The following is a 14,943-nucleotide window of genomic DNA, read 5'->3' on the forward strand; positions in this document are numbered from 1 at the left end:
ATTTAAAGTTTAGATAAGGAGGATGTCTTTGTATCGCATTTTCGCTGTGTACTGGCTTCTCGTAACTGGTTAATTACTTCAAAAGCCTTGTTGATTGTTGTGTCAGCAAGGGATGGTTATTGTTGGAACAGGTTGGGAAAGTCATATTCTTTCAGAAATAACTACTGTAGTTGTATTGACAAAAGAAGCTCTGTACTACATTGGCCTAAGTTTGGAATAACCCTCTGTAATACAAATAATACGAGTACTGTGTTGTGTGCTGTAGCTTTATCAATATGTACTGTAAAATCACTCTTCAGTACTGAATTAAGAAACGGTCATGGGCCCCTCACAAGCCAAGGGGCCCCCTGCCCCACGGGGTCTGTGGGGTCCTTATTGCCGCCACTGTGCGTGTGAGTTTCCACTTAATCAATACTTTTATAGTCACAAGTCTATATATTTATATTTAAAATACACTATATCACGGTAATACGAGGGGGGTGTGAAAACAATCAGAATTATTTTATTACTGCAAAATACTAGGTACCTTTATTCAAATTCACTTCCAGACCTTCAAAATATTCTCCCTCAGACACAATACAATGGTTCCAGTGTTCAGTTCACTATTCAAAACACTCCCTGAAGCCCTTTCTTGATAGTCTGTTGAGTATAACCAAAATTGCACTTTTTACTTCTTGATCACTTTGAAAATGACGACCCTGAAGTCCTTTTCCACTGCAGGAAATAGGTAGAAGTCGCATGGTGCTAGGTCCGGTGAATAAGGTGGATGTGGCATCACCTCAATGCCCAATTCAGTTATTGTGTCTTGATTGCGCGATGTGCAGCTGCGTTGTCCGGGTGCAGGATCCATCCCATTTGAGCAAAGTTTGGCCTCTTTTCTGCAATTTTTTTTCTGTATCCTCTTTAACACTTCACAGTAGTAGTCAGCAGTAACAATACGTTGCTTTTTCACTACATAATTGTACCCAATACCCTGCTTATCAAAAAAGACAAGGTGCATGACTTTCCCTCCACTCGTCTGAACTTTTTGGGTCTTGGACTGGTAGGATGTTTCCATTAGGTTCTTTGCTGTTTTGTCTGTGGGTCATAATGATGGAATCAGGACTCGTCGCGCATGTTAACCCTGTCCAAATAATCTGGTTCCTACTGAAGTCTCCCTCTGTTCATCGTTCATCGCACTTGACACCCACTTCGCTGAAACTTTTCTATGCCGTAGAACATTGCGTATAACGTCTTTGGCCGATCCATAGGAGATATTTATCTTTCCAGCAATCTGTTCAATGGTTAAACAGCGGTCTTCCTGCAGCATGACATCAGTTGTGTTCACATTGATATTAGTTTTCGAAGTTGAGGGTCTTGCGGGGCGTGGAGTATCCTCAAAATAAGTTTTACCCTCCTTAAAGCCTTTGTGCCACTCAAAAACTTGCGTCTCTCCCATGGCTTCCTGCAACATTTCCACTGTTTGTGTTTGGGTTTTGTCTGGGAGAACACAAAATCTAATTGAAGCTCGCTGTTTCAACTTGAGATCCATGTTGAGTACAGCAAACTCGGCCTCCTTCCTCAGCTGCTCCTCTGCAAGTGAGAAGCCTGAGGTGAGTGACGTGCTTCACACTGTATCACTGAAGGTCAGACCTTTCCAATGCTACCACCTGCAAACTCCAGCACAGGGTTATTTAAAAAAAAAAAAAAAAAAAAAAAAAAAAAAAAAAAAAAAAAAAAAAAAAGTCTGGTTATTTTCTGACACACCGTCATAGTTTTGATCTCATAAGAGATCATCTTCAGCCACTGAAGATTTCATGAATATCAAGTAACAAAACAGCAAATACATCAATTTAAAAATACTACTTATTCTAAGATTTATGTACAGTTTTCACTACTAATGATAAAATGTAACAACAGCAGGTTAAAAACAGTGAATTTGATGTCAAGAGATTCATTCTTGAAATTCACTTGCGCAGTCTTATATTCCAGTTTAGCCCTGTAGATTGGGTTAAACATTATGGTAAACTGTGTGTTTTAAATTAATGTTTAACTAATTTATTGCAACCTGCCACCTGGTAGTATAATATTATTATGACACCACAGAAACTAGAGCCTGTGTCTGCAGTATTCTGTTTGGAAAGGGTCAAGTGAGTACCAGTTAACATTTTTTCAGGGGAAAAAAAAAAAAAAAAAAACACTGCTTAATTGTCCACAGTTTACAGGTATGTTATAATGTTCTAAGTGTTACATTTCATGTTTCGACAGACTGAAAAGCTTCTGTTTACTACTGTGAGCTATCCTGCCTGTAATTCTCAAAGAAAGGATGCTTAACAAAGTCTTGATGTACTTACTGTGCATGCTGAATAAGTTACTACTATATTGTATTATCATTCCGCCATAGGAACCTGGTGTTCTTTGATAATATTATCTCATTTTCAACATAATTTATGCTGCTCTTTGCTCTGATTTTAAATTATTATTAACCTTTCTTACCAGTTCTGTCGACATGTATTTCAGTTGTGGAAAATAAGGAAGTTTTATGTACTTCCTGATTTTTCTCCTACTTATTTTAACCATTATATTTCAGTCTTTTTTCTGGTCACTCAGATATTAAAATGGACTTTTAGTTATTTATATAACATCTGAAACTTCATGTGGTCCATCTAAGGTAATTGAATATTGGAAGTTCTGCACATCTTGGCATAAGATTATACTCGTATATGAAAGATACACTAGTGTCCAAAAGTTAAGCATAAGTTACGAGTAAGTAGGGCAACAGGAAATAGACTGCAAATCGCACGACATATGCACCTACCAACATAACGGGTTCACTCTGTATAGGAAAGGAGTGTTCCCTGCTTTGACTAGCGGTGTAACTGCAAGGTAAACACAGCAAGTGCCAATTTGTGAAAATTTATTCGCACAGCCACTCATGTTGTTTTATAATTGGGCAATTCTATGCATACAACAACATTTTAATCTGTGTTTTAACTGGACTTCATGCTTCATATTATGTTCATGCTGCACCATTTTAAGATTCAAGATTTAAAAGACGCCAACACGCTGCATCACAAGACCTAAAGACTTTTTATTTACTTATTTCAACGTGCCCTTACCTTATTTTCAATGTTTGTATTTGTAACTGAAGATGTCCCATAAGAAGACGAAACATGTAGCATGAGTATAGTCTAATGTAGTCTTTTCAATAAAGACAATTACAGTATTGTAAAGGTGGAATTATAAATTTAAATTTTCACAAGTTGATACTTTGACAATACGGGCTCTAATATGAAATTTATAACATGCAGTGTTGATGCCAACCAGGCAGGTAGAGCTAACAAATATTTAAACATGCAATCGAACCAGAAGATGCATTCATTTGACGTCAAAAATATGTTCCCAGATATTCCAGTATCAAAAACGATAAATCTTGTAAGGAATAATCAACTTAAATACAGTAATTTGAGTAGGTAAGAGGTAGCCGATTTTATTAATGTTTTGGAGTTCGTCACCGCTAATATTTACTTTACCTTTAATGGCCAGATGTATAAACAGGAAGGTCTTCCCATGGGGTCTGTAGGAATTATGGCGGAAATTTATATGGATTTTCTTGAAAATAATAAAAATCAACAACATCAAGAAAATTTAACGCTTTGTTATTTTCACTTTCGAAATAAAATTTAATCTGTGAATCCATAATGTTTAATTGACCACAGCATTACTAATGGAGAAGGTCAGCAGTTTACAAATTAAAGTGCCAACAGTGTTCCGCCAGTTATATTGGACAGACAGGCTGCAATTTTAACATAAGGTATAATAAACGTGTTAATGCATCAAAATACGGCAGATTCTCGGCATTTGGTTTTTATATGCTCGATACCAATCATACATTCATGGACATAAACAAGACCGTCAAATTCTCCATTTATGTAAGAAAGGAAATCTATTGAATATTTTGAAAAACATTCTTAGAAATATTGATGAAAAATGCAACCCGATTTATAATCTGAATGAAATATTGGAGGAAATCAATATACTTTTCGAGGAGTTAATCAATAAATTCCTTACACGAAGGCGTGTGAGTAATGCTTTACCTTTACACCTCTCCCCTTACATCAAAGTCCTCAACCTCCCTTCCTAGTCAGTCCTCAACGACCTTAGAGGACGTTACTCAGTTAGCTTCAAGGTGGAGTGGTCGATGTAGGACGGGCAAGGAGGTGAGTGCCTGGATGGGCACTCAGTTTACATTTCAATTGAATATTTTCTTTAGTTTACTCATATTGTTCTTTTTTAGGCCCATATTGTCAACACACAATCAAGTTCAACTTACGTTATCAGCATAACTCCATCTTCTTCATCTAATCAAGAAAGCTATTTTAATGTGGCTTTATCATCACACTATTTTATGTACAATATGCATATAATTTTATTCGCAAAGCCACTCATGTTGTTTTATAATTGGGCAATTCTATACATATAACAACATTTTAATCTGTGTTTTACCTGGACTTCATGCTTCATATTATGTTCATGCTGCACCATTTTAACGTTCAAGATTGACAAGACGCCAACACGTTGTGTCACAAATTCTAAAGACTTTTTATTTACGTATTTCAGCGTGTCCTCACCTTATTTTCAATGATTGCATGTGTGACTGAAGATGTCCCATATGAGGATGAAATATGTATCACGAGTATAGTCTAATGTAGTCTTTCCAATAATGACAATTACAGTGTTGTAAAGGTGGAATTATAAATTTAAATTTTCACAAGTTGATACTTTGACAATACGGGCTCTAATATTTAAAAAAAAAAAATTATAACGTGTAACAGCCAGTGCCTGCACCCCATATTTCGTCAGTCATGTTTTTTCCTGTTATCATGTGCGGAGTGTAGCTTTGTGGTGAACGTGACAACATAATGGAACAACGACGCCATTTGGACCCTGTTTTGCAGGGTAGAATACTCGGCCGCATGGAAGCAGGCCAGGCACAGGCCGAAGTCGCCATATCCTTGAATGTGCCACAGAGTGTCATTTCCAGGCTTTGGAGTTGATTTCAGGAACATCGTGGAATGGGACCCGTATGGTAGTGGTGGCGTCAAGGTGTGGAGCGGCATCTGTTGAATGGCCGTACGGACGCGCACATCTTCATGGATGGTCCGAGGAACACTGTTAACGCTTGGAGATACCGGGATGAGACCATATGTTCTACTGTTCAGAGGTGTGGTTGGTCCGGACTTCCTCTTAATGGATGATAATGCCCGACCGCACCACGCTGCTGTGGTGGATGAATTTCTGGCTGGGGAAGACATTCATCGCATGGACTGGCCAGCGAGGTCTTCAGATCTGAATCCTATAAAACATTCCTGGGATGCATTGGGGAGGCGAGTTTCATCCCGTCAGCCTCCACCAAGGACCCTCTAAGACCTTCGCATTGCCCTTCCGGAGGAATGGGATCGACTGCCACAAGAGCTCTTGGACCATCTGATAGAGAGCATGCCACGTTAGGGGTAACCATACACCCTATTAACAGCATTTTTTGTTGTGGAAGACATTGCCAAGTTTTGTTAGTTGTTGTCAAAGGTGTACCTTAGCTATCAGAACCTTTCTGACACTGTTTCTTTGGACAAGTTGTGTGACGTGGTGTGCGATTCAGCTTCCGTTTGTTCAGCAATCCGTCTGACATTCCTGTCAGGCGGTATGGCCTTGTTTAGTGATTATGCTTAACTTTTGGACACTAGTGTATATTTTTGTAAGATGCAGATTTCTGTATCCTGATATGCTATACTTTGTCAGTTATGGCAACCCGTAATTGCAGGAAGTCATTGATTGGTTCAGTAAATATATATCATTTGTCTTTGTTTACATTGTGGTTGGTGGGTAGATAGAGAATTAATAATCCTATTTTATTTCTACTTTTGATTTACAATTCAGAATACTTAATTTATTCTTGTTTTCAGTGTTGCATGGTGTTGTGTAGGCTATAATGCGTTTCCAGTATCATAAATTTTAGCAGGGTAACTACTAACCTTTGAAAGTTTTGTCACTTTCCTTCTCCTCCTTTCTAAAGATAGGGAAGAGACTATAATTGTACAAGTTTTATAAAAGCACCACAAAAAACACTGAATAGTTGCTCACATAATGAAGTGTACTGCAGAGAAAGCTGCTGAACTGAACTGTGTACTTTTGTAGTCATTAACTAGTGGCTTTTTAAATATTTAATGACAATGGTTGTTGCATCATCAAGCTGATAAAAGTACAAGTAGATGCTGGCAGTTAACATTGCAAATGATTAAACTTGTATCGGCATTCACTATGTATTTCGAAGATCTCCAATGTTACCATATTCTGATATTAGGATAAGAAGAACAAAAGGAAACCTTATAGACATGATACTGTATAGGCTTTTGGGCTTATGCTGTGTCAAGAAAATAATTTGAAATTCTGTACGTTTCGCAGAGAGCTGTGCTCTGCGTCATTGAAGAAAATCTCGACTATACACAAGAAAGGCTTCTTAAACGACGACTTTTTGAAATTTAGACTTTATAATAGAAGTGGAAATGGTACGTTCATTCGTCACCAGATGGCTCCCGGATGTGGCACAGCACTAACGTTCAAAGCGGAAGCTGACTGAACCACCAGAATCAGTGTAAGAGGGTCACATAACATGTGTATGTAACCTATGACATTGACTCAAGCCTGGAATGAAACATCTGGCGATGAGGAACATACGAATTCGCAAAACACCGAGAAGAAATAACAATAGTGAAGGGACAGGGAAGGGAACTATCCACGTAAATCCTTAATGGCTGGCAACCAAGTATTAATTAATAGCCAGTGTCCCTGTTGAAATTGTTAGGATTTCTATGTATTTCCACAGCTCCCCGTATAATCTTGGACCTGTAGTGTCTAGTGTGGGTAAGAGCTCGATCATCTTGGAACATGACATCATGCCCAGACGATAGAGCGTGCTCAGCTATTGCTGATTTGTCTGACTGGTTGAGACGAATATTACGTTCATGTTCCTTGATACGGGTACCAATGGACCAGCATGTTTGGCCAAAGTATACCTTACCGCAAGTACGGGGAATTACGTATACCCCAGGATGTAAAAGTGGGGACAATTTGTCCTTGGTTTTACTCAGACTGTGAGCAATTTTAGTATATAAAAACCGTGTTTGGTACTGCCACTAAAATTGCTCACAGTCTGAGTAAAACCAAGGACAAATTGTCCCCACTTTTACATCCTGGGGTATATGAAATTCCTTTTAGTTGTGGTAAGGTATACATCGGCTAAACATGCCGGTCTATTGGTACCCGCATCAAGGAATATAAATGTAATATTCGTCTTAACCAGCCAGACAAATCGGCAATAGCTAAGCACGCTCTATCGTCGGGTCATGATGTCATGTTCCAAGCTGATTGAGCTCTTACCTACACTAAACACTACAGGTCCAGGATTATACAGGAAGCTGTGGAAATATGTAGAAATCCTAACAATTTCAACAGGGACACTGGCTATCAATTAATACCTTGTTGCCAGTCATTAAGAATTTATGTTGGTAGTTCCCTCCCCTGTCTCTTCACTGTTCTTATTTATTCTCGGTGTTTTCCAAATTCGTACGAGGCGATGTTTCATTCCAGGCTTGTGTCAATGTCATAGGTTACGTACACATGTTACACGACTCCCTTAGACTGATTCTTGTGGTTTGGTCAGCTTCCGCTTCGAACGGTAGCGCTGTGCCACGTCCGCGGAGCCATCTGGTGATGAATGAACGAACCATTGCCACTCTTATTACAACGTCTAAATTTCAAAAGGTCATTGTTTAAAAAGCATTTTTCGTGGATAGTCAAGATTTTCTTCTGATGACGCAGAGACAGTTCTCTGTGAAACGTAAAGATTATTTTCTTGACACAGCATAAGCCCAAAAGCCTATACAGTATCGTGCAGTGGCGGCCGGTCAGTACGTGCTACCGGGCTCCAGCACGTAGCTTGGAACTGTAAGGAATATTATTTATGTACAGTACAATTATCCTGGTGCCTTTTCGTTGTTTTGAGTACAATATGAATTTGTGTTTTGTGAAAATCAGGACGAGATCTGTCGAACACCTAGCGCCGTTCTCCCGGGGAACAAGGCTCGTGCTCATGTGAAGTGAGCCCTTGCCTGTAGCATGAAGGAAGCAATACGCAGGCGCAGCCAAGCTTGCACCACTTTCCCTAGCCGGCAGAGTATACCATAAACCGGGATCAACTTTCACTGATCCCATCTATAGTTACTTCCTCTCCCGCAAGGGGGCAGAATTACTCGATGTCTCCTGCTACCTTGATGTTGAACGTGGTAAGCGAATCTGCCACTAGAGAGTAGCATCGTCTGGGCTCGAACGTAAAGCGTGGAGGCAATCTATCTCACACATGCTTATTAAAATATCCATCTTCCTTTTGTGTCAAAAATAAGGAATTCATAGGTGAGTTAAAGAATCTTTGACTGACCCTAAATGTTATCCCGCATTAAAATGTAATTTACTCTGGTGAAACGAAATAGCGTATGGCTTTTAGTGCCGGAAGTATACGAGGACATGTTCGACTCGCCAGATGCAGGTCTTTTGATTTGACCCCGTGGGCGACCTGCGAGTCGCGATGAGGATGAAATGATGATGAAGACAACACATACACCCAATGATGGTTAAAATTCCAGACCCTGCCGGGAATCGAACCCGGGATCCCTGTGACCAAAGGCCAGCGCGCTAACCATTTAGCCATGGAGCCGGATATTTACTCTGGTAATAGGGGAAGTCTCAATGAATCAGTTGGCAGCTCTTTCAGTTGCTTTGTGCGGTTTTTAATCTCGCGGTTATATTACTGGTGCGTGTTTTTTCTGCCATTGTGTTAGTGCTAAAGTTTATACGGAGATTTATCAAATTATTTATCCACTGCAGTGTATATAAAGTGAAATTAAATTAGTGTTCTTAGTGAGGATCTATATTCCCACGATTCTATTTGCACTGATGTAAGTTGCGCCATTAGGTTAGTAAAAACAATATTTCTCGAATGAATTATTTATCTTGTAGACAGTTGTCGAAGTATTCATCTGCTTCCAAATTATTGTTGTTCTTGTTTGTTCTGAGTTATAAATTGTGAGAAAAGTTTTATTATTATTATTATTATTATTATTATTATTATTATTATTATTATAATATATTTTGCGAATGAGCCCATTAGGACTACGCAAAGTACTTAGAGACAGGCATTTGCCTTTCTTTGTGCCCACACTTCCTTCATTCGTTTGCTGGTGCTTCTTTTCTCTCTTGAGACCATGTTGTTCCAGTCTTCTTCTTTGGTTTTTCCTCTTGGTCAACTTGCCACTTATGAACTTTGGTTCTAAAGATAACCCGGCTTTGGATGTCTTAAGGTGTAATTCCTGCCAGTTTGAGATCTGTTTTAATTTCGCCAATCCATTTTATTGTGTCCGTTTTGGCTTTACTTCGGTTTTCATAAAATTCAACTATTTGCTTGGTAAGTCTATCTGGGTTCATCCTTTTTATATGTCCAAAGAATCTTGATCTGCGTTTTCTGATGTCGCTGTGACAGTTAGAAAATTGTTTGATTTCCTGTTTCCCTCTAAGGCGGTACTGTTCATCTACGAGTTTTGGGCCTAAAATTTTTCTAATGATCTTGCGTTCCTTTTTCTGAATATTTTCTAGATCAGTTTTCCTGTTCAAAATTAGTGTCTCTGATCCATAGAGGCATTCTGGTTTTATAACTGTATTATAGTGTCTTAGTTTTGCATGCTTGGAGAGACACTTTTTGTTATAGATATTTTGGGTGAGTCTATACGCAGTTTCCATTTTTTGGCATCTAACTTCATTGGCTTTTGTTTCCATTCCATTCTCCTGAATTAGTTCACCGAGATATTTGAATTGCTGGACCCGTTTTATTTTGCCATATTTTGTCTCCATGACTTTAGGGGCTTCTTTGCTGCTGGTCATGTATTCAGTTTTTTCAAACGATATTTGGAGGCCGACTTTTTCCGCTGTTTCTTTCAGGAGTTCGATCTGGTTTATGGCTGTTGAAACGTCACGAGGTAAGATTGCCAGATCGTCCGCAAATGCCAGGCAGTCTACTGCTAATTTGCCCCTACCAAGAGTGATTGGTTGGTCAATCTTGAGGACAGACTTCTGTTTGCGCCATTCCTGTATTACCTTTTCAAGGACGCAGTTGAAGAGTAGTGGAGAGAGCCCATCTCCCTGTCTTACTCCTGTTTTGATCAGAAAAGGGTCTGAGATTTCCCCCATGAATTTAACCTTAGATTTTGTGTCTGTCAATGTCTCTTTTACAATTGCGAGTGTTTTCCGGTCTAGACCCTGTTCTCTTAATATCTGAAACAGTGATTGACGATCAACTGAATCATAGGCCTTTTTGAAATCAACAAAAGTACAAACTACATTTTTGCTACAAATTCTCTGATGCCTTAGGATTAACTTTAGGTTCAAAATTTGCTTTGAACATGAACGGCCCGGTCTGAAACCTGCTTGATATTCTCCAATTTTTGGTTCTAGTTACTGTTGGGCTCTATCGAGAAGGCACTGAGATAAAATTTTGTAGGCAACAGATACCAATGAGATTCCTCTGTAGTTATTTACGTCTGTTCTGTCTCCTTTCTTATGTAAAGGATGAATTAGTGCACTTTTCCAATCTTCTGGAATTTGTTCTGTTTCCCAAATCTCTTGGATGATACCGGTGAATTCTTTTATAGTATTTGGGCCTGCTGATTTGAGAATTTCTGCTATGATCCCATCCTCACCTGCAGCTTTATTCATTTTAAGTCGCTTTATCTGTCTGGTAATTTCTTCTTCATCCGGTGGTACTGAATTTGGGTTTGTGAAGTCAGGTTCCTGCGGTGGAAATCTTTGTGTTGGCTCTGGGCAGTTAAGCAGTTCTTCAAAATACCTTGCAAGTTCGGTGCAGTTTTCTTGATTGTTCAGTGCAAATTGCCCATTTACTTTCTTAAAGCAAAGGTTTTGTGGCTGATACCCTGTTAGCTTTGTTTTGAAGTTCTTGTAGAAATTTCGTGTGTGGTTTTTTTTGAAGTCCTTTTCAATTTCTAGTAGTTGATCTTTCTCGAATTTCCTTTTGGTCTGTCGGATTAATTTCGCTGCCTCTTTCCTGACTGCCAAAAACATTTTGTGATTCTTATCGGTCTTTTTGCTGTTCCACTTATTGTATGCATTCTGCCGGGATTGAATGGCTTGTTCACAGTCTGCGTTCCACCAAGGGTGTTTTTTTCTTTTCTGCAGAGAAATCAGTGTTTGTGCTGTTTTAATTAGTTTGGTCTTGAGTTGCTGCCAATTGTTGGACTGCTTTTTCTCTAATTCTTCAGTGAGAGATGGCTGGATCCGACTAGTATCAAATTTCGGAATTATTTGCTTCCTTCTTCTGAACCTTTGGGGTATCAACTGTAGTTTGACTCTTGTCAGATAGTGGTCTGAGTCTGTGTTTGCACCCTTCCTTACTTGGACATTCATAATTTCTCTGTGGTTTGGGTACGAAATTGCCACGTGGTCAATTTGAAACTCGCCCAAGAGGGAGTTGGGTGATCTCCATGTCATTTGTATAGAGGGTTTCTTCCTGAAGTGAGTCGACATGACTTTAAGGTTGAATGCCCTGCAGAATTCGACTAATCTCTGTCCATTTTGGTTCGTCCATTTATGTGCTGGGAATTTTCCAACTGTTTTCCTGTATTTCCTTTCCTTGCCTAGCTGAGCGTTGAAATCTCCTAACAGAATTTTGACGTGGTTTTGAGGAATTTTTGGTGCTGTTTCTTCTATTATTATTATTATTATTATTATTATTATTATTATTATTACCAAGTTTGAAGTATGCGTTGTTCATCAAGGCAATATGCAGATTTAAAACAGCGTATTTAGCTTGTTTTTGTAGCACGTTGGACGATTTTTTCACGAGCCGCCACTGGTATCATGTCTATAAGTACGTACTGTGTAAGCATCAGTGGCAACAAAGGAAACCTTGTTTGGATAATTGCTTTCAGATTATCAATGCTCTGTTTACTTTTTTAATTTTGTAATTTTTATTGTATATTATCATAGAAGATTCTTTCTTGTTTTATATGAGTCAGGCTTTTATAAGTAATTATTGAAAGATATTTGTTTAACATGGTGTTTGATTGTATTTCAGGACGCATCAAACAGCGGGCCTCAGAACTAGTGCTACTTAATGGAGTGACGGCAGACTCAGGGTTATACCAGTGTGTAGCACGTAATAAAGCAGGTGAAAACTGGGCAGCAGGACGCCTGCAGGTGAATGCCTCGCGCTCTCAACCTGATCCTCCTAAAAATCTTACGTGTCGCACAGTCTCATCTTCCCAGGTTGTGCTGTCTTGGGATAAGTCATCGAAATTAGATGTTATGGCCTATACTGTACACTACTTCACAGGTATGGTGCAAAATCCTTGCTTGCTTTTGAGCATTTTCTTTCTTACTTAAAAAAAAAAAAAATTGCAATCTCCCTCTTTATCTTTAATGCTATCTGGACTGTGCATCTTCTACCATTACCCTTGTTCATGGAACTCCTGGGTCAGTCTGTGAATCAATGACTTCCATTTCGCTCACTCCCTGTCTTGACCCACTTTCATGCTTCATATAGTCTATTATTATAGTGAGCTCACCACACCCAAAGGCATAAATATTGCCAGGTTTCAACGAGGTCTCCCATGAGGATTAAGCCTTGATTTATGGCTTGGATGCCTTTCCTGATGTCAGCCTGTTGTGTGTTTCTGTGCTGGTTGGTGTAAATGTAAATTTTGATGTGTAAATTATTATGTATTTTAAGACAAACACAAATACCCTGTCCCTGAGCTAGAGGACGCAGCTAAAATTCCTGGCCTGGCCAGGGTCAAATCTGGGGCCCTCTGAAACAAAGGCTACAAGGCTGACTATTCAGCCATGGAACTGGACTTCTGAACATAGTTTCAAATTAAAGAGAGTTAATTATGTTTCATTTTGACATAGAATTCTTTAATTAGACAATATCTTTCTTCCTGAATGTAGCTTGAAATGTACCTAGGAAATCTTTTATTCCTTTAGTATCAGCCGTAGCCGTGTTGAAACACAGGATCCCCTGGGATCTCCGAAGTTAAGCAACATTGGGCGTGATCAAGGTTTGGATGGGTTGCCACATGCTGTTGGTGGGGGGTAAGGGAATGGAGGAGTGGAAAGGAAAACTCTGGCTCAGGCACACCTCTGCGGAGGTTTGAACCTGCCTTCGGGCAGAATACGCCCTTACCTATGTGCTCGTTCACACCTCCGCGACAGCTTTCAAAATAGCGCCGAGTGAAGGTATGGCCCATTTGATCTATAGGAAGCAAAGAATAGACACCAGTTGCGGTGACATAGAAGGCCATACACGTCATGGAACGGTCGAGTATTGAGAGTGAAACGGACAGTGGACTGTCTACTGTATTGTTTTACGAAAAAAGTAGAAAACTACGGATTGTTAAGAAAACTCCACCTTAATTTTTTTCAATGGAGAGTGAAGACAGAACTGCCGACTGCGCTATAATTTTAAAGGAAGAAGAAGCGATCTGAGGCTATACTAAAGGAAAAAGCGTCGGAAAAGAGAAGAAAACAAGTTAATTCACCGGAAAATAAGCAGAGTTGATTAGAGGTATTAAAAAAAAGAAATCAGCTAGTACCACGAAATACGCGTGGGCGGATACAGAGCGCACTTGATATATACCCTGCAAAGGAAGACCAAGCCAGCATCTAAAAGAAAAGGATCTCATACAAGAAGAGATACATCTCGATTTATTGAAACAGTATAAAAATAAGTTTTCAAGATCCACAAGAAGCAGCCGACAGAGATAGATTCACTGAAATTAACACCAACGAGACCGAAGATATTCGGCGGATACCAACAAAAGAAATAATAATTCAAGGATTACAAACTTCAAAAAAGGATTATATAATGGTTGTTCACTGCGCTGTAATCCATATTTTAGTTGCTTACAAGAATACCATGAAGATGATGTGCTAAATATACATGATGGACCAAGCTGGGGACCAGTACATCTTGCCATACGACCGAGCCATGATGAGGAAGGCGACGGGAAACCATTCGACCAACCCATGATGAGGATGGGAATGAGAAACCAGACAGCAATTCCGTGATGAGGAAGCAGATGATGTACCAGATGTCCAACCCATGACCTGACCGCAGACCCAACTACATCCATTTGGGAAGCAGAACAGCTGGACCAGGACCAACCATGAGCGAGCTAAGTCATTTACAATACTTAATCGCATAATTTTTGGTTTGCCTACACATGTGTCTTAGGCATGTGCTGATAGGTTGAATATAATACCGATATATAAGAAATGCAAGTGAGTGTTACCAGTGAAGTGTGAGATACTTAAGTCCGTAGTTACATGATCCAGCAATATAGCATAAGATTCTAATGTGTTGGATATATACGTCATCGTATATCGGTCAAAATACACGTATGTAGCGAGAGGTTTGAAAAAGAATTTTGGAAACAGCTTATAGTAATGACATACTGGCAGATTACAGAGATTTCGTATTGGTAACGCTACAAGTCGACGTCACGTTTCGTTGCGCGCGGTGTAAAATAAACATATGGAATCACACATTACTTTGCTTCGCAATAAGGGCATTGAACTCAATCATAGGTTATGATATATAGCAACTTTAAAATGTTGTTTTAAGAAACATAGTGTAGTAGTTTTGACATGGTCATGTATATGGGAACGCGACGAGTTAATATTGAGGCTACGATGTTAAGATATTATATGAATGTTGAAATAAGGTTACAATTGTGCTAACTTGTGGAAAAGTATGAGTTATATAGTGAAATGAGGAGTTTTATACGCACTACGTAGGGGCCATTGAGTGCCTGCAGTTTAAGATATGCCACGCTACATTCTTTA

The 14,943-nt window shown here is 39.2% G+C and overlaps 1 protein-coding gene across 1 annotated transcript in view; it reads left to right on the forward strand.

Moving 5' to 3' along the window:
• The window catches only part of LOC136860514 (protogenin), a 606,373-nt gene that overhangs the window by 430,117 nt on the left and 161,313 nt on the right, over positions 1-14,943 (forward strand). The window contains exon 9 of the mRNA XM_067138762.2: positions 12,176-12,433. Coding sequence (XP_066994863.2) covers positions 12,176-12,433 — 258 coding nt within the window. The remainder of the gene's footprint in view (positions 1-12,175; positions 12,434-14,943) is intronic.

Source organism: Anabrus simplex, chromosome 1, assembly GCF_040414725.1.
Source record: "Anabrus simplex isolate iqAnaSimp1 chromosome 1, ASM4041472v1, whole genome shotgun sequence".
NCBI classification, from domain to species: domain Eukaryota; kingdom Metazoa; phylum Arthropoda; class Insecta; order Orthoptera; family Tettigoniidae; genus Anabrus; species Anabrus simplex.